This window comes from Seriola dumerili, unplaced genomic scaffold (genome assembly GCF_002260705.1).
Source record: "Seriola dumerili isolate Sdu_G_001 unplaced genomic scaffold, Sdu_1.0 BDQW01000147.1, whole genome shotgun sequence".
Lineage (NCBI taxonomy): Eukaryota > Metazoa > Chordata > Actinopteri > Carangiformes > Carangidae > Seriola > Seriola dumerili.
In genome coordinates, this window is record NW_019174402.1 from 308,944 (window position 1) to 333,541 (window position 24,598).

At 33.2% G+C, this 24,598-nt stretch overlaps 1 protein-coding gene across 1 annotated transcript in view; it reads right to left on the bottom strand.

Moving 5' to 3' along the window:
- Positions 1–24,598, bottom strand: part of necab2 (N-terminal EF-hand calcium binding protein 2) — a 119,343-nt gene that overhangs the window by 1,673 nt on the left and 93,072 nt on the right. Inside the window, exons 10-12 of the mRNA XM_022750016.1 lie at positions 23,339–23,451; positions 5,398–5,475; positions 4,518–4,609 (exon numbers count right to left, since the gene is read on the bottom strand). Of these exons, the coding sequence (XP_022605737.1) occupies positions 4,518–4,609; positions 5,398–5,475; positions 23,339–23,451 (283 nt within the window). The remainder of the gene's footprint in view (positions 1–4,517; positions 4,610–5,397; positions 5,476–23,338; positions 23,452–24,598) is intronic.

The following is a 24,598-nucleotide window of genomic DNA, read 5'->3' on the forward strand; positions in this document are numbered from 1 at the left end:
CTGCGGCTGAAGTCTCTATTTTTGAATCAACGGTTGTTTCTTTTCAGTGATGTGTTGATAACTGAATAAGTCTGGTTGCCAGAAATCTCTGAAATGTGAAGCTGTATTATGTCAAATATATTAGACTGGTGTGCGTTAGTCTAATGCCAAGAGGCCTGTACTGAAAGACCACGAGTGGGTAATTCCCTGCTACTGGGAGTTGACATCCACATCAAAAAAAGGAAAAGCCATCTTTTGAAAACCCTTTAAACCTCCTCTCGCATGTGTGATGTTTAAGGCTTTATATTCAATGTCATTCAGATGTTGTATCTGTTTCTGATCGGTAAGGTATTCTGATTCAAAGAAACTGTCAAGAGAAGCATATACAGCACCTATAAAGCTACTGCCACTTCCACTGAGGAAAAATGTGCACCATAGCCTAAAAATGTCAATAAATACAAATATAATCAGAATAATCAGACAACATTTGCATATGTACAATCTCTACTAGACTTACACGGCTAATATAGGCTACCCATCGCCAATTTAGACAAGATTTCACAGACAGAAATAAAACAATGTTTAGCTGCATGGAGAACAGTGGCGCTGCCTTTTTCCTCACTACTTAGTCCTCTTTTGTCTCAAGTAGCAGCAGACTCTTTCTTAAGTCAGAATTTATCCTTTGACAGCAAAACGATAGATCATCTCACCTCTTTAATTACCCTGATGTCTATTTCAGAGATTCAACTCTAAATCCCAGTGACAAAATAAAAGCTACATAAAGAAATATAACTCTAAATGTTTCTGTATGTCGGAATTGCGTGGGTTTTTTGTTGTCTCATGACAATTGTCTGCTGTGTTCAATTAACACATGCTATATACGTAGACACCCTCATAGACATTACACCCCACAGCAGCCATTGTGAAGTTCTTGGGATCAGAAACTCAGCTAATCACACAATTAAAATAAATGAGAAACTGAAGAGGAATAAAGGTTTTCATTTTTGTGTATAACAATACTGGCTTCTTAGTTATAAGATAATGTTTAAGTTTCCCACCTCCGAAATTAGACTTGAAAAATAGCATCATACATTCATGGACAACACATGTCACTAGGCATTTAAAACTTAAGGTTACAACCATGTTTTTCTGATAGCGATGAGTGTATTAGGGGAATGTTATCAAGCTAATGCTATGTCACTCTTTCATTGGTATGTTGGAGAAATTAGATTTTTTAAATTTAATACATTTAAATAGTCAGATGTATCTGCCTCCCTTTTCTCAAGGTCCTATACCTTCAATTTTTTGCCCACCCTCCCCCAAAAAAATGGGGTCGCAAAATAAGGGTTAGCTTAAATTAAGGCTAATATAGGGTAGTTAGCCTACTACAGCCAGCTATGAGATCTAACAGCGGTGGACGTCGTATTAAGTTCTTGTGTTAAACTCTTGTGTTTGAAGTTGAAAATGATATACAAAAAAGTACATTATAAAGTAAATATAAAATTATAGAACAAGTTTACACATCAGCGTTTCGTGAGCCAAGACATGCGATTCTAGCTTGCTCTTGTCACACATCCTTGAGCAGAAAATCTAAAACTACACATTTTATACTTACTTCATTTCTAAAAAACCCATTGCACTTCCTTGGAAAGCCTTCATGTTTTAGTTTTTTTTCACCGTAACAATTTGACACAACCAAACTCAATTACTTGAGGACAATAGTCTCTTACAGCTAGCTAGTGGGCTAGCTAACCTTCAAGCTAAATTCAAGCATTCAGTTTGTTCCTGAGATTGCAAGCTAAATCTGGCAACTGGTCTGTTGTCTACTCCTTCATCTTACTCAACATGTCGATGTGAGTTCAGAATGGCTGATGTGAGAATAATGTCCAAAGCATTTCATTTACACAAACAAAATAATGCAATTATTACTAGAACAATCACGGTATGTGAACAAATTTGGAATGAGCAGCTGCTATGAAATGACAGCTACATAGATGAGCTTTCTATAGTGAATCTAATCTTAATAAGTGTGGAAAAATAAAATGAAATATTCCACAATACACTACCCAAAAACAGTTACTGCTACATTGAAAAACTCAACCCCGGGGTCCTTGCTACATGACAAACTCCACCACCAGTGGCTCAAAGCCTACTTGAAAAGCATTGAACATGAAATAATCCAAAATCTTGAGCCAGCCAAACCTACCGTGGTGAGATGCAAATGCGTTTTAAGTAATCTCACTATTGTAAAATGCACTGTTCAATTTTCACTGCAGTTGACACCATTCATTTGTACTGTTGAAACATGTACTTACAAAAAAGAGTTGAGGAATGTGAGGAGTGAAAGGAGAAGAGAGGGAGTGAGGTGGGTGAAATTGCAGAAGGAAAAAGTTTCAGGACGGAGGGGGAATCAAGAGGAAGTGGGGAGCGAGCCAGGAGTCTTGGCGTGTAGTTGAATATCTTCATGCTCAGTCCCTTTTCCACACTGCACCAGGCGGCTGCAAAGAGAGAGAAAGGAAGAGAGAGGGAAGTGAGAAAGAGGTTGGAAAGAAAGAAAAAAGATTGAAGAGAAAATGAGCCACAGAGGAAGCACAGACAGAAAAACGTGTCAGGGAATGAGAGGAGACGTAGATTGAATAGAGAAGAAAGGAAAAGAAATTTGGCAAGGCAGAGAAAGAAGATGAAGTGTGAGTTTGAGAAAGAGAAGGGCAAAGGGCGGTGGTGATGAGATGGTCAAAAAATGAGAGTTGGACAAGAAAAAAAAAATACAAGTGGCAGTCTGCCAGGCATCACCTCAAGCCACTGGCAGCCTGTGTCTCAGAGCATGATGTTATGCCGGCGTGTCAGTTGTTTTAAATGATGCCATCTTCATGTGCCAGGTTGCTTTAGTTGTTCAATGCATCTGAACCTCCAGTAATTACTCAGGCAGCCTCAACTGACTAAACAATGATATGTTTTATAGGATTAGTTCAGAGATCTGCTCCTAATTGTGTACTATTGGATACTGTCTGTTCCTAAATTCTGTTCTATTCTGTTTTGTTCTATTGTTTTTTTAATGATGACCTAAAATTTTGATAAGTGGTAGTAATTTAAGTCATTTATCAAGGCAAAATGTGAAACATTCAAATTCAAAAGAGACTTTATTGACATGAAACATTCACTGATTTCAGCTCTCAAAGGTGGTTGCTGCTTTTCTCTGGTTTATATGTTTATTATATTGAATATATTTGGGTTTGGACTGCTGATTGGAACAAACAAATTATTTCAAGACTTAATTTTGGGCTGTTTTTCTGATATATTACAAACTGAACAATGAATCAAGTCAATATAAAAAAAATAAAAAACTATCTGAAGATTATTTATCGACCCCACTTTAATTATATTATACTTATATTGATTAAGGACTTTCAATAGACATTATTTAAGAAGAAAAAAGGTTCTGGTCTGTCCTAACACTGCTGACTACTTGCTTTCTTGACCACTAAATTTTCTTGAATTCACACTTGATGATGACATTTGTCAAAATACTGCTATGTTTTGAGCTAAGTGTGTAACTCTATTACTCTGCTGATTCTTTATTGCCGATGCTGTTTTCTATGCAACTCCCTTCACCACCTGGACCTCCTCCTCACATCATTTATGCTTTGGTATTATCTCACTATCTACTATCTAAGCTCATGTTCATGTTTATTTCTGTACCTGATGCTGTATCTGAAATGTTTTGGGGATTAGCGCTCTCTCAGCAGAATCCTTGCTGCTGCTCAGATTCATTTTCCACAGAATCTAACTGTATATCCATTTGCAATAAATAGTACAAGTCTATTATATGGAAATAAAATAAAAAAAGCACATCATCTGAGCTTGACTGAGTCATGTTTTTGAGTGAGTGATGCAATGGCCTCTCTAACTAAGCCAGTGAGCTCTAGTGACATCAAGCATTTTGATACTATTAGCAGATACCATAAATCTGTCACATGGGCAATTGACTACTTGCAAATATTACCAGTGTGGGTATTGGAACAGATCTATCTTGGCTTTTAGTGCCTAATGTGGATCACTCCAAAAACAAAGAATCCTGCACTTTCCATATGGCAACCCGCTGCTTGAGTCACGCAAATGTAATACATGTACATATAATACATTTCCATATATGAACTATATGTACATAAAAAAGATAATATAAAAAGATGTATGTATAAATTATATACAAAACATATTAGAAATTGTTTCATATAATAACTTATATGTCTAGCCCATACAAATATGTATGTTTATGCATTTTTGCTTATGTTTAGACATATGTTACATAAATATATATCCATCCCAAAGCCTTTCACTATAATATACAGTAGGGTCTGAGGCAGTATATGTCATATATTACATTTCTGTATGGGTGGCAAATGCCCATGTATTTCAAGCTCAGATTCAATCATAGACTTGATCATTATGTCTAAAGTCACTGGCCTGCTCTTTTAACTGATGACAAAATAAGGTTCATTAACAGTCCTTATTTTATTCTGTAGTATTTTACCACTTACCTGGCACGGCTACAGAGGACACGGCCTCTGGCTGGCACAGTGTGTCCACCTTCACATGCTGAAAGGCTTTATTGGGGGGCGACTGGAGGTGCCTGGAATCAGAGAGGGTGAGAGAGCACACATGCAGCTTTACACACAGCATATATGAACTGTATGTATATCTGCAGCCACTCATAAACGCACATGGGAACACATAGCCTCAAACCGCTTTGCGAGGCCCTTAGCCTTTACTGTAAGAGTTGAAATATTAATGGCAGTGAGATGCTGTGAGCAGTGGAGCAGAAACTCAGATCAGCAGGCAGCTACATCAGCAGCCTCTCCTCATGCCCAGCACCATCACTAAATCATGACGACCTGACGCAACTTGAGTGCTTCAGCAACTCTAGGGGGAGTGAATGGCTGAAGAATGCTAATTAAATGTGGATGGAGGAATTTTTCCAACAGGCTCATGACAGTAATGGAAGAAAAGTGAGCGCTCTCTTTATTTGGCAATCACCAATCAATGAAAACAATGGCAGGAGGGAATGGCAATGTCAGCTCCAAAAAACTTTCAGGAGGAGGCAGAGTGCTGACTCAAAGACATTTTCAGAAAGAAAATGAATGTCCACACTCAGTAATGACTTTTAATACTTTTAAAGCGGATCAGCAGTGGGGAATTAAACATTGTGCAGCAAGGTACCTTCTTCAGCATTTACACACAGTTTCATTCTGTCTGTTGTTTTGGATTATTTTTAGCATCACAGCAGGAAAGCTACTTCTAACACATCAACACTCAAAATCAAAAAGCTCTTAATAACAGCATGAGTGACCGATATCAGCGAGGAGCTTAGGTTTGAGATTGAAATGTTCCCTTCTAAGTCAGATGTGATTGAATACTCACTTCTTCCACTCCTCCTCTCCATCCCAGAACTCGTAGACGACAAAGGATAAACTGTCAGGCAGACGCACCGCAGTCACACTGGAGCAGAGACAGAGGAGAAAGTGAATGAGATGGGGGAAGAGATAGATTAGGCATAGCAGAAGAAATGGCAGAACAGGGAATAAAAGAAAAGCAAGATGGAGGATGAAAAAGGATTTGAGATAAGGATAGGAAGGGAGGAAACAAAAGCCAATTGCACATTAAACCCACTTTAAATAAAAACGAAACAGACACAATAATAGTTTTGGTTTCAGGGAAAAAAAGATGGTTAATTGTCTCCTATCTCTGAACAATATTGATGTCACAGTACTTAACACCAAGATGAGGGCATGGAGATTATATCCCATCTATAAAAATGAAACTTGCAATAATACAGCAGAATAATGTGTGAACAGGTCAGAGCGAATGGGCACTGTTTGATGTTATTGGCCAATTCTATGAGGCATTTTATTGGGTACACTTTGCTGTAATGAACAAGGGCTCCAGGTTGACTCCAGAGGTGTTTTGTGGTTTCAACACAGTACTGGAAATAATCCACTGGGGATCTTTGTCCATGTTTACCTAATAGTGTCACTCAGTTTCCTAGAGCTGCAGCGTTAAAGCCACATTGATGTTGGAACAATATTGTCAGTGTGTGTACATTGAGAGAAGATCATTGTCTTAATGGAAAGGTAATTTTGACTTTAAGAATGTGACATTGAGAGAGGTGATATATTTTTGGTTAAAACAGCTCATTAGGTCAACTGTTTTTAAAATGGTGGAACCAGTAATTGTACAACATCGTCTTGAAGAGCAGAGCAACCGGGTTCTATAGATGACAGATGTACTGAAATTTGTACAGGCACTGACTGTGTATATTATGTAACATCTGATCATTAGGAACATTTTCTATGTGTTGAAGTCTCATAATCAGTTCTATCATTTTATACAAGATTAATGTGAACGAGAGAAACTCTTTGAATCGTTGTAAGAAACTGTTTCGAGTGTTTGACAAGACACAAGAGCCTCTGATTTAGTGCCAATAAAAAGCGTATGTTAGCACCAACGCAGTGCTATCCCATTTTCATCAGACTGAAGTCCATTATTTGCACTTACACCTGTGTTGTAATTTTCTGGCTCTAAACATATCGATGTGAGAGGAGTGGAGCAGCTGAGGTTGTGTTTATGCTGATGAGATGGTGCAGTGTAATTTGGGTACTTGTTTCGGCATGAAATTACACTTGCATTTAGGCCTGCTCAGGGTACTTCTTTTCACAGAAACAATTTTCATTTCAACGTTCAAAGATTTTCATTTCAACTTTCATGGTGCAAACACAGATCTCTCCAAAATCACCCCCAGAAAAAATACCTATCCTGTATGTTGGATTTTGGTGCTTTCACATGGCTAAGCCTCCTTCATCCTTACTTTTTCTAAATTTTTTTGAAGTAAATTACTGTTTTATATTGCAAAAATACACATGATTGACTGAATGCAATATCTTAAATACCTATTTAAAATTTAGGGGAAATTGTCAAGCTTATATCAGTGTTGGATTTAAGAGAACCAGGGTACAGTTATTTCCTGGAGGAAGTACCTCCAGTTTTTATAACCTTTTATGCCTTAATATACTATGACGTTTTTTGACATTTTATGCCATACAATACTATTACATTTTTTGGCATTTTTATGACTTACTATATACTATGTCGTCTTATTCCTCACTATACAATGACATTTTTATGATATTTTATGCCTTTAAATATTATGATGTTTTTTGGCATTTTATGCCATACTATAGTATGACGTTTTTTTGACGTTTTATGCCATAGTATACTAATACATTTTTTGGCATTTTCATGCCACAAGGGGGAAATGTGCATGTGACCGAGTCGACCAGTCCCACTCCAGTATCAGTAGTCACATCCCCGGGCTGTGTCTGAGTCTCACCGATTCAGTTGATTTTGATTTCATATTGACAGTGTAAATGTTCTTAAAATACTATGAAGTTTTTTGAAATTTTTATGCCATACTATACTATGATGTTTTTTGGTATTTTTATACCTTACTATACTATGTCGTCTCATGCCTTACCATTCAATGACGTTTTTATGACATTTTATGCCTTAATATACTATGATGTTTTTTTTATGTTTTATGCCATACTATACTATTACATTTTTTTTACGTTTTTATGCCTGACTATACTATGACGTTTTATGCCTTACTATAAAATGACATTTTTTGACATTTTTGTGCCTTACTATACTATGACAGTATTTTACGTTTTTATACCTTACTATACTATGTTTTATACCTTACTATAGTATGATGCTTTTTTACGTTTTTATACCCAACTATACTTTGTTTTATGCTTTACGATAATATGATGTTTTATGACATTTTTATCCCTTACTATACTATGACGTTTGTTGATGTTTTTATGCCTTACTATGCTATGTTTTTTTTCATGTCTTTTAGTAGAGAGGCACGGTGGTACAATGGTTAGAGCTCATACCTGCCACAGACAAGGTTCTGGGTTCAAATCCCTGTCTTTGTAGAGTTTGTATTTTCTCCATATACCTGCACGGGGCTTCTTTGGTTATTCCGGCTTCCTCCCGCAGTCAAAAAACATGCACATTAGTTTAATTGGTCACTCCTACGCTTTACTATACTTTGACTCTTTATGTCTGACGATACTATGACATTTGTTATGCCTTACTATACTATGACTTTATACCATAATATAGCATGACTTTTTCATGCTATACTATACTATGAATTTTATGCCTTAGTACATAACGACATTTTTATGCCTCACCATAATATGACTTTATTTTACCTTACCACATTACGACCCTTTAAGCCTTAACAGCCTATGAGGTTTTTATGTATGACTATACTTTAACTTTGAAAAGGTGTGGCAAGGTGGAGTAGTGGATTGAGCATCCTCCTTAAATTCAGGAGGTTGAGAGTTCGAATCCTGAAGGCTTGGGACTTTTGTGTTTGGATTTTGCATGTTCTCCCTCTGCCTGCATGGGTTTTCTCTGGGTACCATGACGTTTTCGATGTTTTTGTGCCTTACTATACTATGCCGTTTTATGCCTTAGTAACCTATGACGTTTTTTGAGGTTTTTCTGCCTTATTATACTATGTCGTCTTATGCCTTACTATGACGTTTTTTCTCATTTTCATGCCATACTATTCTATTGCATTTTTGGCATTTTATTCCTTACTATACCATGTTGTTTTATTCCTTACCATGCGATGATGTTTTTATGACCTTTTATGCCTTAATGTACTATGACGGTTCTTGACATTTTTATGCCATAGAATACTATGAAATTTTTTGGTATTTTTATACGTTACCATACTATGTTGTTTTATTCTTTACTATACTAAGACGTTTTTATGACCTTTTGTGCCTTAATATACTATGCTAATTTATTCCATACTATACTATTAAATTTTTTGGCATTTTTATGACTTACTATATACTATGTCGTCTTGTGCCTTACCATACAGTGACGTTTTTATGATATTTTATGCCTTTAAATATTATAATGTTTTTTGGCATTTTATGCCTTACTATATTATGACGTTTTCTTAGCATTTCTATGCCTTACTATACTATGTCGTTTCATTCCTTACCATGCTATGACGTCTTTATGACCTTTTATGCCTTGATATACTATGACCTTTTTTTGGCATTTTTATACCTTACTATACTATGATGTTTGTTGGCATTTTTATACCTTACTATACTATGTTGTCTTATGCCTTACCATACTCTGACATTTTTATGATATTTTATGTCTTTATATATTATGGTGTTTTCTGGTATTTTATACCTTACTAGACTATGTCGTTTTATTCTTTACCATACTGAGACGTTTTTATGACATTTTATGCCTTAATATACCATGACGTTTTTTTTACATTTTTATGCCATACTATACTATTACATTTTTTGGCATTTTTATGCCTTTCTATACTATTTCGTTTAATCCTTTACCATACTCAGACGTTTTTATGACCTTTTATGCCTTAATATACCATGATGTTTTTTTGACCTTTTATGCCATACTATACTATTGCATTTTTGGCATTTTTATGCCTTACTATACTATTTCGTTTAATTCTTTTCCATACCATTACGTTTTTATGACATTTTATGCCATATTATAGTATGACGTTTTTTGACAATTTTATGCCATACTTGACTATTGCATTTTTTGGCATTTTTATGCCTTACTATACTATGTCGTCTTATGCCTCACTATACAGTGACGTTTTTATGACATTTTATGCCTTAATATACCATGATGTTTTTTTGACCTTTTATGCCATACTATACTATGACGTTTTTTTTACATTTTTATGCCATACTATACTATTACATTTTTTGGCATTTTTATGCCTTACTATACTATATCGTTTAATTCTTTACCATACTCAGACGTTTTTATGACCTTTTATGCCTTAATATACCATGATGTTTTTTTGACCTTTTATGCCATACTATACTATGACGTTTTTTTACATTTTTTATGCCATGCTATACTATTACATTTTTTGGCATTTTTATGCCTTTCTATACTATTTTGTTTAATTCTTTTTCATACTATGACGTTTTTATGACATTTCATGCCATACTATACTATGACGTTTTTTGACATTTTTATGCCATACTATACTATTACATTTTTTGGAATTTTTATGCCTTACTATACTATGTTGTCTTATGCCTCACTTTACAGTGACGTTTTTATGACATTTTATGCCTTAATATACCATGATGTTTTTTTGACCTTTAATGCCATACTATACTATGACGTTTTTTTACATTTTTATGCCATACTATACTATTACATTTTTGGCATTTTTATGCCTTAATATACTATTTTGTTTAATTCTTTACCATACTATGACGTTTTTATGACCTTTTGTGCCTTAATATACCATGATGTTTTTTGACCTTTTATGCCATACTATACTATGACGTTTTTTTTACATTTTTATGCCATACTATACTATTACATTTTTTGGCATTTTTATGCCTTACTATACTATGTTGTTTAATTCTTTACCATACTCAGACGTTTTTATGACCTTTTATGCCTTAATATACCATGATGTTTTTTTGACCTTTTATGCCATACTATACTATGACGTTTTTTTACATTTTTATGCCATACTATACTATTACATTTTTTGGCATTTTTATGCCTTACTATACTATGTCGTCTTATGCCTCACTATACAATGACGTTTTTATGACATTTTATGCCTTAATATACCATGATGTTTTTTTGACCTTTTATGCCATACTATACTATGACGTTTTTTTACATTTTTATGCCATACTATACTATTACATTTTTTGGCATTTTTATGCCTTACTATACTATGTCGTCTTATGCCTCACTATACAATGACGTTTTTATGACATTTTATGCCTTAATATACCATGATGTTTTTTTGACCTTTTATGCCATACTATACTATGACGTTTTTTTACATTTTTATGCCATACTATACTATTACATTTTTTGGCATTTTTATGCCTTACTATACTATGTCGTCTTATGCCTCACTATACAATGACGTTTTTATGACATTTTATGCCTTAATATACCATGATGTTTTTTTGACCTTTTATGCCATACTATACTATGACGTTTTTTTACATTTTTATGCCATACTATACTATTACATTTTTTGGCATTTTTATGCCTTACTATACTATGTCGTCTTATGCCTCACTATACAATGACGTTTTTATGACATTTTATGCCTTAATATACCATGATGTTTTTTTGACCTTTTATGCCATACTATACTATGACGTTTTTTTACATTTTTATGCCATACTATACTATTACATTTTTTGGCATTTTTATGCCTTACTATACTATGTCGTTTTATGCCTCACTATACAATGACGTTTTTATGACATTTTATGCCTTAATATACCATGATGTTTTTTTGACCTTTTATGCCATACTATACTATGACGTTTTTTTACATTTTTATGCCATACTATACTATTACATTTTTTGGCATTTTTATGCCTTACTATACTATGTCGTTTAATTCTTTACCATACTCAGACGTTTTTATGACCTTTTATGCCTTAATATACCATGATGTTTTTTTGACCTTTTATGCCATACTATACTATGACGTTTTTTTACATTTTTTATTGCAGGCTATACTATTACATTTTTTGGCATTTTTATGCCTTACCATACTATTTCGTTTAATTCTTTTTATACTATGACGTTTTCATGACATTTCATGCCATACTATACTATGACGTTTTTTGACATTTTTCTGCCTTACTATACTATGACGTTTTTTGACATTTTTCTGCCTTACTTTACTATTACATTTTTTGGAATTTTTATGCCTTACTATACTATGTCGTCTTATGCCTCACTATACAATGACGTTTTTATGACATTTTATGCACTAATATACCATGATGTTTTTTTGACCTTTTATGCCATACTATACTATGACGTTTTTTTACATTTTTATGCCATACTATACTATTACATTTTTTGGCATTTTTATGCCTTTCTATACTATTTCGTTTAATCCTTTACCATACTCAGACGTTTTTATGACCTTTTATGCCTTAATATACCATGATGTTTTTTTGACCTTTTATGCCATACTATATTATTGCATTTTTGGCATTTTTATGCCTTACTATACTATTTCGTTTAATTCTTTTCCATACTATGACGTTTTTATGACATTTTATGCCATATTATAGTATGACGTTTTTTGACAATTTTATGCCATACTTGACTATTGCATTTTTTGGCATTTTTATGCCTTACTATACTATGTCGTCTTATGCCTCACTATACAGTGACGTTTTTATGACATTTTATGCCTTAATATACCATGATGTTTTTTTGACCTTTTATGCCATACTATACTATGACGTTTTTTTACATTTTTATGCCATACTATACTATTACATTTTTTGGCATTTTTATGCCTTACTATACTATGTCGTCTTATGCCTCACTATACAATGACGTTTTTATGACATTTTATGCCTTAATATACCATGATGTTTTTTTTACCTTTTATGCCATACTATACTATGATGTTTTTTTACATTTTTATGCCATACTATACTATTACATTTTTTGGCATTTTTATGCCTTACTATACTATATCGTTTAATTCTTTACCATACTCAGACGTTTTTATGACCTTTTATGCCTTAATATACCATGATGTTTTTTTGACCTTTTATGCCATACTATACTATGACGTTTTTTTACATTTTTTATGCCATGCTATACTATTACATTTTTTGGCATTTTTATGCCTTTCTATACTATGTTGTCTTATGCCTCACTTTACAGTGAGGTTTTTATGACATTTTATGCCTAAATATACCATGATGTTTTTTTGATCTTTAATGCCATACTATACTATGACGTTTTTTTACATTTTTATGCCATACTATACTATTTCATTTTTGGCATTTTTATGCCTTAATATACTATATTGTTTAATTCTTTACCATACTCAGACGTTTTTATGACCTTTTATGCATTAATATACCATGATGTTTTTTTGACCTTTTATGCCATACTATACTATGACGTTTTTTTCATTTTTATACCTTACTATATTATTTCGTTTAATTCTTTTCCCTACTATGACGTTTTTATGACATTTTATGCCATATTATAGTATGACGTTTTTTGACAATTTTATGCCATACTTGACTATTGCATTTTTTGGCATTTTTATGCCTTACTATACTATTTCGTTTAATTCTTTTCAATACTATGACGTTTTTATGACATTTTATGCCATACTATACCATGATGTTTTTTTGACCTTTTATGCCATACTATACTATTGCATTTTTGGCATTTTTATGCCATACTATATTATGACGTTTTTTGACATTTTTATGCCTTACTATACTATGTCATCTTATGCCTCACTATACAATGATGTTTTTATGACATTTTATGCACTAATATACCATGATGTTTTTTTGACATTTTATGCCATACTATACTCTTACATTTTTTGGCATTTTTATGCCTTTCTATACTATGTCGTCTTATGCCTCACTATACTATGACGTTTTTATGACATTTTATGCCATACTATACTATGACGTTTTTATGACATTTTATGCACTAATATACCATGATGTTTTTTTGACCTTTTATGCCATACTATACTCTTACATTTTTTGGCATTATTATGCCTTACTATACTATATCGTTTAATTCTTTACCATACTATGACGTTTTTATGACATTTTATGCACTAATATACCATGATGTTTTTTTGACCTTTTATGCCATACTATACTCTTACATTTTTTGGCATTATTATGCCTTACTATACTATATCGTTTAATTCTTTACCATACTATGACGTTTTTATGACATTTTATGCACTAATATACCATGATGTTTTTTTGACCTTTTATGCCATACTATACTATGACGTTTTTTTTACATTTTTATTGCATACTATACTATTACATTTTTTGGCATTTTTATGCCTTACTATACTATTTCGTTTAATTCTTTTCCATACTATGACATTTTTATGACATTTTATGCCTTAATATACCATGATGTTTTTTTGACCTTTTTTGCCATACTATACTATGACGTTTTTTTACATTTTTATGCCATACTATAGTATTACATTTTTTGGCATTTTTATGCCTTACTATACTATGTCGTCTTATGCCTCACTATACAATGACGTTTTTATGACATTTTATGCCTTAATATACCATGATGTTTTTTTGACCTTTTATGCCATACTATACTATGACGTTTTTTTACATTTTTATGCCATACTATACTATTACATTTTTTGGCATTTTTATGCCTTACTATACTATGTCGTCTTATGCCTCACTATACAATGACGTTTTTATGACATTTTATGCCTTAATATACCATGATGTTTTTTTGACCTTTTATGCCATACTATACTATGACGTTTTTTTACATTTTTATGCCATACTATACTATTACATTTTTTGGCATTTTTATGCCTTACTATACTATGTCGTCTTATGCCTCACTATACAATGACGTTTTTATGACATTTTATGCCTTAATATACCATGATGTTTTTTTGACCTTTTATGCCATACTATACTATGACGTTTTTTTACATTTTTATGCCATACTATACTATTACATTTTTTGGCATTTTTATGCCTTACTATACTATGTCGTCTTATGCCTCACTATACAATGACGTTTTTATGACATTTTATGCCTTAATATACCATGATGTTTTTTTGACCTTTTATGCCATACTATACTATGACGTTTTTTTACATTTTTATGCCATACTATACTATTACATTTTTTGGCATTTTTATGCCTTACTATACTATGTCGTCTTATGCCTCACTATACAATGACGTTTTTATGACATTTTATGCCTTAATATACCATGATGTTTTTTTGACCTTTTATGCCATACTATACTATGACGTTTTTTTACATTTTTATGCCATACTATACTATTACATTTTTTGGCATTTTTATGCCTTACTATACTATGTCGTTTTATGCCTCACTATACAATGACGTTTTTATGACATTTTATGCCTTAATATACCATGATGTTTTTTTGACCTTTTATGCCATACTATACTATGACGTTTTTTTACATTTTTATGCCATACTATACTATTACATTTTTTGGCATTTTTATGCCTTACTATACTATGTCGTCTTATGCCTCACTATACAATGACGTTTTTATGACATTTTATGCCTTAATATACCATGATGTTTTTTTGGCCTTTTATGCCATACTATACTATGTCGTCTTATGCCTCACTATACAATGACGTTTTTATGAAATTTTATGCCTTAATATACCATGATGTTTTTTTGACCTTTTATGCAATACTATACTATGACGTTTTTTTACATTTTTTTGCCATACTATACTATTACATTTTTTGGCATTTTTATGCCTTACTATACTATATCGTTTAATTCTTTACCATACTCAGACGTTTTTATGACCTTTTATGCCTTAATATACCATGATGTTTTTTTGACCTTTTATGCCATACTATACTATGACGTTTTTTTACATTTTTTATTGCAGGCTATACTATTACATTTTTTGGCATTTTTATGCCTTACCATACTATTTCGTTTAATTCTTTTTATACTATGACGTTTTTTTACATTTTTTATTGCAGGCTATACTATTACATTTTTTGGCATTTTTATGCCTTACCATACTATTTCGTTTAATTCTTTTTATACTATGACGTTTTCATGACATTTCATGCCATACTATACTATGACGTTTATTGACATTTTTATGCCATACTATACTATGACGTTTTTTGACATTTTTATGCCATACTTTACTATTACATTTTTTGGAATTTTTATGCCTTACTATACTATGTCGTCTTATGCCTCACTATACAATGACGTTTTTATGACATTTTATGCACTAATATACCATGATGTTTTTTTGACCTTTTATGCCATACTATACTATGACGTTCTTTTACATTTTTTATACCATACTATACTATTACATTTTTTGGCATTTTTATGCCTTACTATACTATTTCGTTTAATTCTTTTCCATACTATGACGTTTTTATGACATTTTATGCCATATTATAGTCTGCCGTTTTTTGACAATTTTATGCCATACTTCACTATTACATTTTTTGGCATTTTTATGCCTTAGTATACTATTTTGTTTTATTCTTGACCATACGCAGACGTTTTCATGACCTTTTGTGCCTTAATATACCATGATGTTTTTTTGCCCTTTTATGCCATACTATACTATGACGTTTTTTTACATTTTCATGCCAAACTATAATATTAAATTTTTTGGCATTTTTATGCCTTAGTATACTATTTTGTTTTATTCTTGACCATACGCAGACGTTTTCATGACCTTTTGTGCCTTAATATACCATGATGTTTTTTTGCCCTTTTATGCCATACTATACTATGACGTTTTTTTACATTTTCATGCCAAACTATAATATTAAATTTTTTGGCATTTTTATGCCTTAGTATACTATTTTGTTTTATTCTTGACCATACGCAGACGTTTTCATGACCTTTTGTGCCTTAATATACCATGATGTTTTTTTGACCTTTTATGCCATGCTATAGTATGACGCTTTGTTACATTTTTATGCCATACTATACTATGATGTTTTTTTACATTTATATGCCATACTATACTATTACATTTTTTGGCATTTTTATGCCTCACTGTACTATTTCGTTTAATTCTTTACCATATTATGACGTTTTATGACATTTTTATGCCATACTTTACTATTACAATTTTTGGCATTTTTATGCCTTACTATACTATGTCGTCTTATGCCTCACTATACAATGACGTTTTTATGACATTTTATGCACTAATGTACCATGATTTTTTTTTGCCCTTTTATGCCATACTATACTATGGCGTTTTTTTACATTTTTATGCCATACTATACTATTACATTTTTTGGCATTTTAATGCCTTTCTATACCATTTCGTTAAATCCTTCATCATACTCAGACATTTTTATGACCTTTTATGCCTTAATATACCATGATGTTTTTTTGACCTTTTATGCCATACTATACTATGACGTTTTTTGACAATATTATGCCATACTTTACTATTGCATTTTTTGGCATTTTTATGCCTTACTATACTATTTCGTTTAATCCTTTTCATACTATTACGTTTTTATGACATTTTATGCGATATTATAGTATGACGTTTTTTGACATTTTTATGCCATACTACAATATGACGTTTTTTGACAATTTTATGCCATACTTTACTATTGCATTTTTTGGCATTTTTATGCCATACTATACTATATCGTTTAATTCTTTACCATACTCAGACGTTTTTATGACCTTTTATGCCTTAATATACCATGATGTTTTTTTGACCTTTTATGCCACACCATACTATGATGTTTTTTTTACATTTTTTATGCCATACTACACTATTACATTTTTTGGCATTTTTATGCCTTAACATACTATTTCGTTTAATTCTTTTCCATACTAAGACGTTTTTTTACATTTTTATGCCATATTATAGTATGACGTTTTTCGACATTTTTATGCCATACTACAATATGACGTTTTTTGACAATTTTATGCCATACTTTACTATTGCATTTTTTGGCATTTTTATGCCTTACTATACTATTTCGTTTAATTCTTTTCCATACTAAGACGTTTTTTTACATTTTTATGCCATACTATACTATGACGTTTTTTGACATTTTTTATGCCATCCTATACTATTCCATTTTTTGGCATTTTTATGCCTTACTATACTATTTCGTTTAATTCTTTTCCATACTAAGACGTTTTTTTACATTTTTATGCCATACTATACTATGACGTTTTTTGACATTTTTTATGCCATCCTATACTATTCCATTTTTTGGCATTTTTATGCCTTACTATACTATTTCGTTTAATTCTTTTCCATACTAAGACGTTTTTTTACATTTTTATGCCATACTATACTATGACGTTTTTTGACATTTTTTATGCCATCCTATACTATTCCATTTTTTGGCATTTTTATGCCTTACTATACTATTTCGTTTAATTCTTTTCCATACTATGACGTTTTTATGACATTTCATGCCATACTACAGTATGACGTTTTTTGACATTTTTATGCCATACTATACTATGATGTTTTTTGACAAATTTATGCCATAGTTTACTATTACATTTTTTGGCATTTTTATGCCTTACTATACTATGTCGTCTCATGCCTCACTATATAATGACGTTTTTATGACATTTCATGCCTTAATATATCATGATGTTTTTTTGACCTTTTATGCCATACTATACTATTACATTTTTTGGCATTTTTATGCCTTAATATATCATGATGTTTTTTTGACCTTTTATGACATACTATACTATGACGTTTTTTGGCATTTTTATGCCTTACTATACTATGTCGTCTTATGCCTTACTATACAATGACGTTTTTATGACATTTTATGCCTTAATATACCATGATGTTTTTTTGACCTTTTATGCCATACTATACTATGACGTTCTTTTACATTTTTTATGCCATACTATACTATTACATTTTTTTGGCATTTTTATGCCTTACTATACTATTTCGTTTAATTCTTTACCATACTGAGACGTTTTTATGACATTTTATGCCATATTATAGTATGACGTTTTTTGACATTTTTATGCCATACTACAATATGACGTTTTTTGACAATTTTATGCCATACTTTACTATTGCATTTTTTGGCATTTTTATGCCATACTATACTATATCGTTTAATTCTTTACCATACTCAGACGTTTTTATGACCTTTTATGCCTTAATATACCATGATGTTTTTTTGACCTTTTATGCCACACCATACTATGATGTTTTTTTTACATTTTTTATGCCATACTACACTATTACATTTTTTGGCATTTTTATGCCTTAACATACTATTTCGTTTAATTCTTTTCCATACTAAGACGTTTTTTTACATTTTTATGCCATACTATACTATGACGTTTTTTGACATTTTTTATGCCATACTATACTATTACATTTTTTGGCATTTTTATGCCTTACTATACTATTTCGTTTAATTCTTTTCCATACTATGACGTTTTTATGACATTTCATGCCATACTACAGTATGACGTTTTTTGACATTTTTATGCCATACTATACTATGATGTTTTTTGACAAATTTATGCCATAGTTTACTATTACATTTTTTGGCATTTTTATGCCTTACTATACTATGTCGTCTCATGCCTCACTATATAATGACGTTTTTATGACATTTCATGCCTTAATATATCATGATGTTTTTTTGACCTTTTATGCCATACTATACTATTACATTTTTTGGCATTTTTATGCCTTAATATATCATGATGTTTTTTTGACCTTTTATGCCATACTATACTATGACGTTTTTCTACATATTTATGCGATGCTATACTATGACGTTTTTTTATATTTTTATGTCATACTATACTATTATATTTTTGGCATTTGTATGCCTTACTATACTATGACATTTTTATGCCTTACTATACAATGACTTTGTGATGGGGCGGCATGGTGGTTTTAGATTAGGTACTACCATGTATTCAGTTCCGTTCACTGAATGCATCAGATGACCACTGACAATACCTTGCCATTGCCTGTGTTTTCTGTCATCTGAAGATTGGATTTTCATCACTTGGCCTTAGGAGTGCATAAGTAGTCTAAAAGATATTGATGCGATGGAAATAAAGGCATCTGCCTGAAGAGGGTACTGATTGACAAGTTGCTTCTAACTGCCAAAAATCTCCACTGGGCTTTAAAAGACATAATATAAGTTATGTGAGCTTCATCGAGGACATGATGAAGTGTTTGTGCATGCAATCACACATTCAACCTAAAAGATAATGAGCAGGGAAGACTGAGATCAAATAAACTTTGTAGATTAGTTACTTTGTGCAAGATTGAATGAGGAAATGAGGAGAGGGACAAGGACAGACACACAGTGACACAAAAGAAAGACAGCACACAGGAAAGAAAAGTCTGTTCAGAGCTAATGAGTAGGTTTCCTCCAACAAACTGCCTTCTCCCTCATGCATTATTTACTTCAGCTATCTATTAGCATTGTGCTGCCCTGCCTCTTACTGCTAAAGTAAGAAGGCAACAAAGCTACCAACAAACCAGTGAAAAATCTACTAAACACAAACAAACCACTAATAACAGAATCTGAATGACTGTGTTGTTGTGCTTCTTCCACCTGTGTGTTCTATTTCTTGAGGAGCGTGTGAAATGGGTATGACTGAGTGTGTGATTCACTGAGATGAAGACTTTTCATGTGTTAGGAAAGGGGCTGCTAAGGTTCCCACAGACCTTGAAAATCCTATTTAGTTTGTGAATTGAATTACAAAAAATGTTGTTTGAAAATGGAGTTACTAATAATAAAATATCAAAATTCAATGATATGCTCACCCGCTTCACATACTGAGCAAAACTGACTTCTCATGGATATTAGCACTTCTAAAATCAATGATTTAACCATGATTTCTTCTTCTAAAATGTACTATTTCATTTCCAAAAACTGATCCAAAAACTTATGCAGTAGCTGCTGAGATATTCTGGAGGTGGAAAAACAGACATGGGTGTACCTAGATACATGCTGCTAACTTGGCTAGAAATTAATATTAAAATGTCCTTGAATTTGATTTCTATGTGGTTGTGTGGACAATATGACGTACATGGTTCATATTTAAATTTTCTGTATACCTCTGTCTCAATATAGTCATTTTTGTTTGTTTTGATTAGATTTTATTAACATTACCCACAGACATACAAACACACACTTTGTTAATGCTAAAAAGGTCATGCTAACCCATATCTGCTGACAAAACAGTGCTGGGCTCAGCATCAGTAAATCAAAGAGTCAATTGCTGAATGTTCACAGCAGCAAAAGAGATTTTTAACCACAGGCTTTCAAAGGTCAGGACGTCCAGGCTCAAGTTTCTCAGCTGGGTAGAGCTGGTTCACTACAGGGCCTTGACTGACACAACTCTTCACAACACAAAGATAAACAACAACTTCCTCGGGCTCCAAAAACCTTTGCCCTGTTCCACTTTAGAGGATCTTGCAGCGAGATGATTTTAGGACATTATTTGCTCTGGAACAGCCTCTCCCCACAGGCACCAATTTATTAAAAGATATGCTGTCGCTATTCTGTTGGCAGGTCACAAAATGTGGAGAAATTGGAATGAGGTTGGTACAAAAAATATGGATTTATTCTTTTGATACTGTATGATCAACTTTTTGAATCTAAATGTGTTACTCATCATTAGACCTTGATCTAATGGTTCTTCCCCAATCAGAAAATCATTGCATGTATTCACCCTACTTTAGTTAATATTTAGCAGAGGCACCTATAGCAGCAGTTTAAGCCTTGTGTTTATGTGGAAATTAGAAGGTTGTCTGTTTCTTCTGCTTTCCTGCTTGCCCTAAGCCGACACAGACACAGAGTTTTTGAGAGGAAATTTACCACTGCACCATCTCTTTTCATTTTTATGACTGACTTTGCTGTACTCTGAAGGATATTCACTGTCTGTCACCTCATATGTTAAGTACATTACTTCAATAATCTTCCTTTGTCTTTGTGATGTAGTTTTAGACATGAAATTGACTATACAGCAGCTGGGTCTGTCAAATGTCTCATCCTTACAACACACAACCATGACCATTCAACTTATTATGCAACAGCTTCAGACAACTGACTGCACCAGTGATTATTTAGAGGTGTTACAGTTAAGGAGAGGAGGAGAGAACACTTAATGAATGATTTAGTTTCTGTTTTCTAATTTGTTTAGATTTTTTGCAGAGTTTTGTTTTCTGTTTGACACTTAAGATTTGCTTTTATTGATTAATTTCATCAACTATGATTGAATGTTGTGAGACAATAAAACAAGGCAAAAAAACAGGGTGTAGAGGTTGGATGCTTTTTATAGGCACTGTAATTAGATATATAGTACTTGTCTTGTCTGCCACAGTGTCAGTTTTGTGCTTAACTTTAAAGCTGCTACAGTCAGTATTTTTTTTATTAAAAGTGGATCACATGACTACTATGTGAAAGGCGTTGCTTGTACTGTTGAACCCACAGAGAATTATCACCTCACTTTGCAGTTCCTCTTAGGAGGAGTGTTTTAGCATCTTTTAGGTAATTGTCTTGGTTACTTCACAATTATCATTTAGCCTCACCACTCTCATTCCCAGTCTCAGGAAGCTGTTTTCAGTGAAAAACTACCCATCAACAGTAGACAGACACAGTAAGAGACCAGCTGGTAAACACAGTGGAGCTTTTAGCCACTAAAGAGGCAGATATTTCCCTCAGGAGTTGGTGGAGACTGAGGCAGAGCTAAATGGAGTGTGAGTATTGAACTTAACATTCATTAGTTGGCCTGAAACACAAATTTAAATGAATGATGATGATTTTCTGTGTCTGCTAGATGTGTAAATAGGCAACTATTAATGCATTATATCTACTTAAAAGCTATTGTCAGTGTTATGTTTGAAATGTGTTTCTGCTGCCAGTTAAGACAAATGCAACTATTTGTTAGAAGACGTAATAAGTTTTTTTTTTTTTTAAGGGTCTCTCTTAACTTACAAAATGATTGCATGTTATGTGAATGCATCCTGTGCTATAGGGAGTGTTCAAGCCTTCCTTCTGTCTCTGCCCCTCTTTCAGACCATTTATCCCAAAGTACAGACTGCGGCAAACGGCAGGAGAAACTATAATACAAATGCAAAAGCGCAGTAGAGCCAGAACATTAAAGTCTTGCCAAGGGCATATGCAGAATATGACTCTGGACTATGGATACAGTATATTGAGTCTGGGATTTGAAGAAATCCCTGTGGATATTAAGACTGTTTCACAGCACCCTGAGGCTCCGAGCTGGAGGCACATGCGGTTTATAACAGCATGTGTATAGCAGACTATATTACAGGTACAATATTATCCTGCATGATATTAGTATCTCACTGATCCAAACCACCTGTGAATTATTTTTTTCAGGTTTGGGAAAGATGAAATACCCCCTCAAAGCTTAACTGTGTGTGTGTGTGTGTGTGTGTGTGTGTGTGTGTGTGTGTGTGTGTGTGTGTGTGCAAAAGAATACTGCCACACTCCAAAACCAAAGGAGGGAATATCTAAGGTAGTAGTTAATGAAGAAGAAAACAGTGAGGTCCTGACACTGAAGCACATTAAATATTTAAAATGATTAGGGTTATGGTGCCGCACTCTGCAGCAGCAGCAGCAGCAGCAGAGCAGTTGTATAAATGTGGAGCAGTGATAATGAGACTTACTGAAAGCAGTCTCTCTGAGTGGAGACATTCTTCAGATACTGCTTCAGAGCCTCACAAAACTCGCCAAGCTTCTTCTGGGAAACCACCATCTCCTGACGAATCAGCCACAAAGACTGCAGACAAGACAGAGAGAGAGGTCCATTTTTATGTCACTGTAAGACATTGTATTTGTTACAAGCAGACAGATGTTAATGCAAAAATATAAATTTCTCATTGACATGTCTCATTTTTCAACCCAAAATACATTTAGATACTTCTAATTTGCTCTGCAAGACACTTACCGCTTGGATTACATTCACTGCGTCTCGTGTTGAGCGTCAAGTCAGCATCAATTTTTTCAATAATTAACCAAGACCACACAGCCAATAGAAATGTTTTGATGGGGGCTTTCTGAGGACCCAGCGTCTAAGATGCATACGGTGTAACTGCAACCTGTCCAGTGACAGTAGAGCAGTCCCCCCAGTATGTAATAGAGGCTTTAGTGTGTGAAAGGTGCGCGTATCTACATGCTTGTTCATATGGAATAGGCGGAAGTGTTGTACATTTACAGCCTGCAAGACCATTTGTAATTATCTGTGTAATTATCATTGTCTCTGCATCAGTTTTGAACTACTATCTCCAGCTTCTCATGTGCCTTGGTTACTGTAGCTCACTACAGTACAATTAAAAATTCATCCACTATGACCTAGATAACTAGGTCTCACTGAGACTTCATACACATTCACACATACACAGATACAGTATGTGCATGCATACGTATACACACTGATGCCCACTTGCGCATCAGTTATAGTCACACTACACACATTCACTCTCTCTCTCTCTGTAAATGCTGTCAATGTCAGCCAGTCAGGTTCGTCAATCAAGCTCATACACACACACACACACACACACACACACACACACACACACACACACACACAGAGTGATTCATTATGCACCCACAAAAAAATCCATCCTCAGACATTCTTGTTCTGCTACATATGAATTTATAATGTCCAGTGCTTTCCTGCATTGGCATTTCTTAACCACTGGTCCAGTGGTGAAAAGACCTAAGTACATTTACCTAAAAGTAGTACCTAAAACTGTATTGAAGTAGTTTTGAGGTACTTGTACATTATTTATGTATTTTTACTTTATACTTAACTGTAGTATAACATGTTGTTTTCAACCTTTTTTGTGTGTATACAATATATATGTGTGTGTGTGTGTGTGTGTGTGTGTGTGTGTGTGTGTGTGTGTGTGTATGTATATATATGT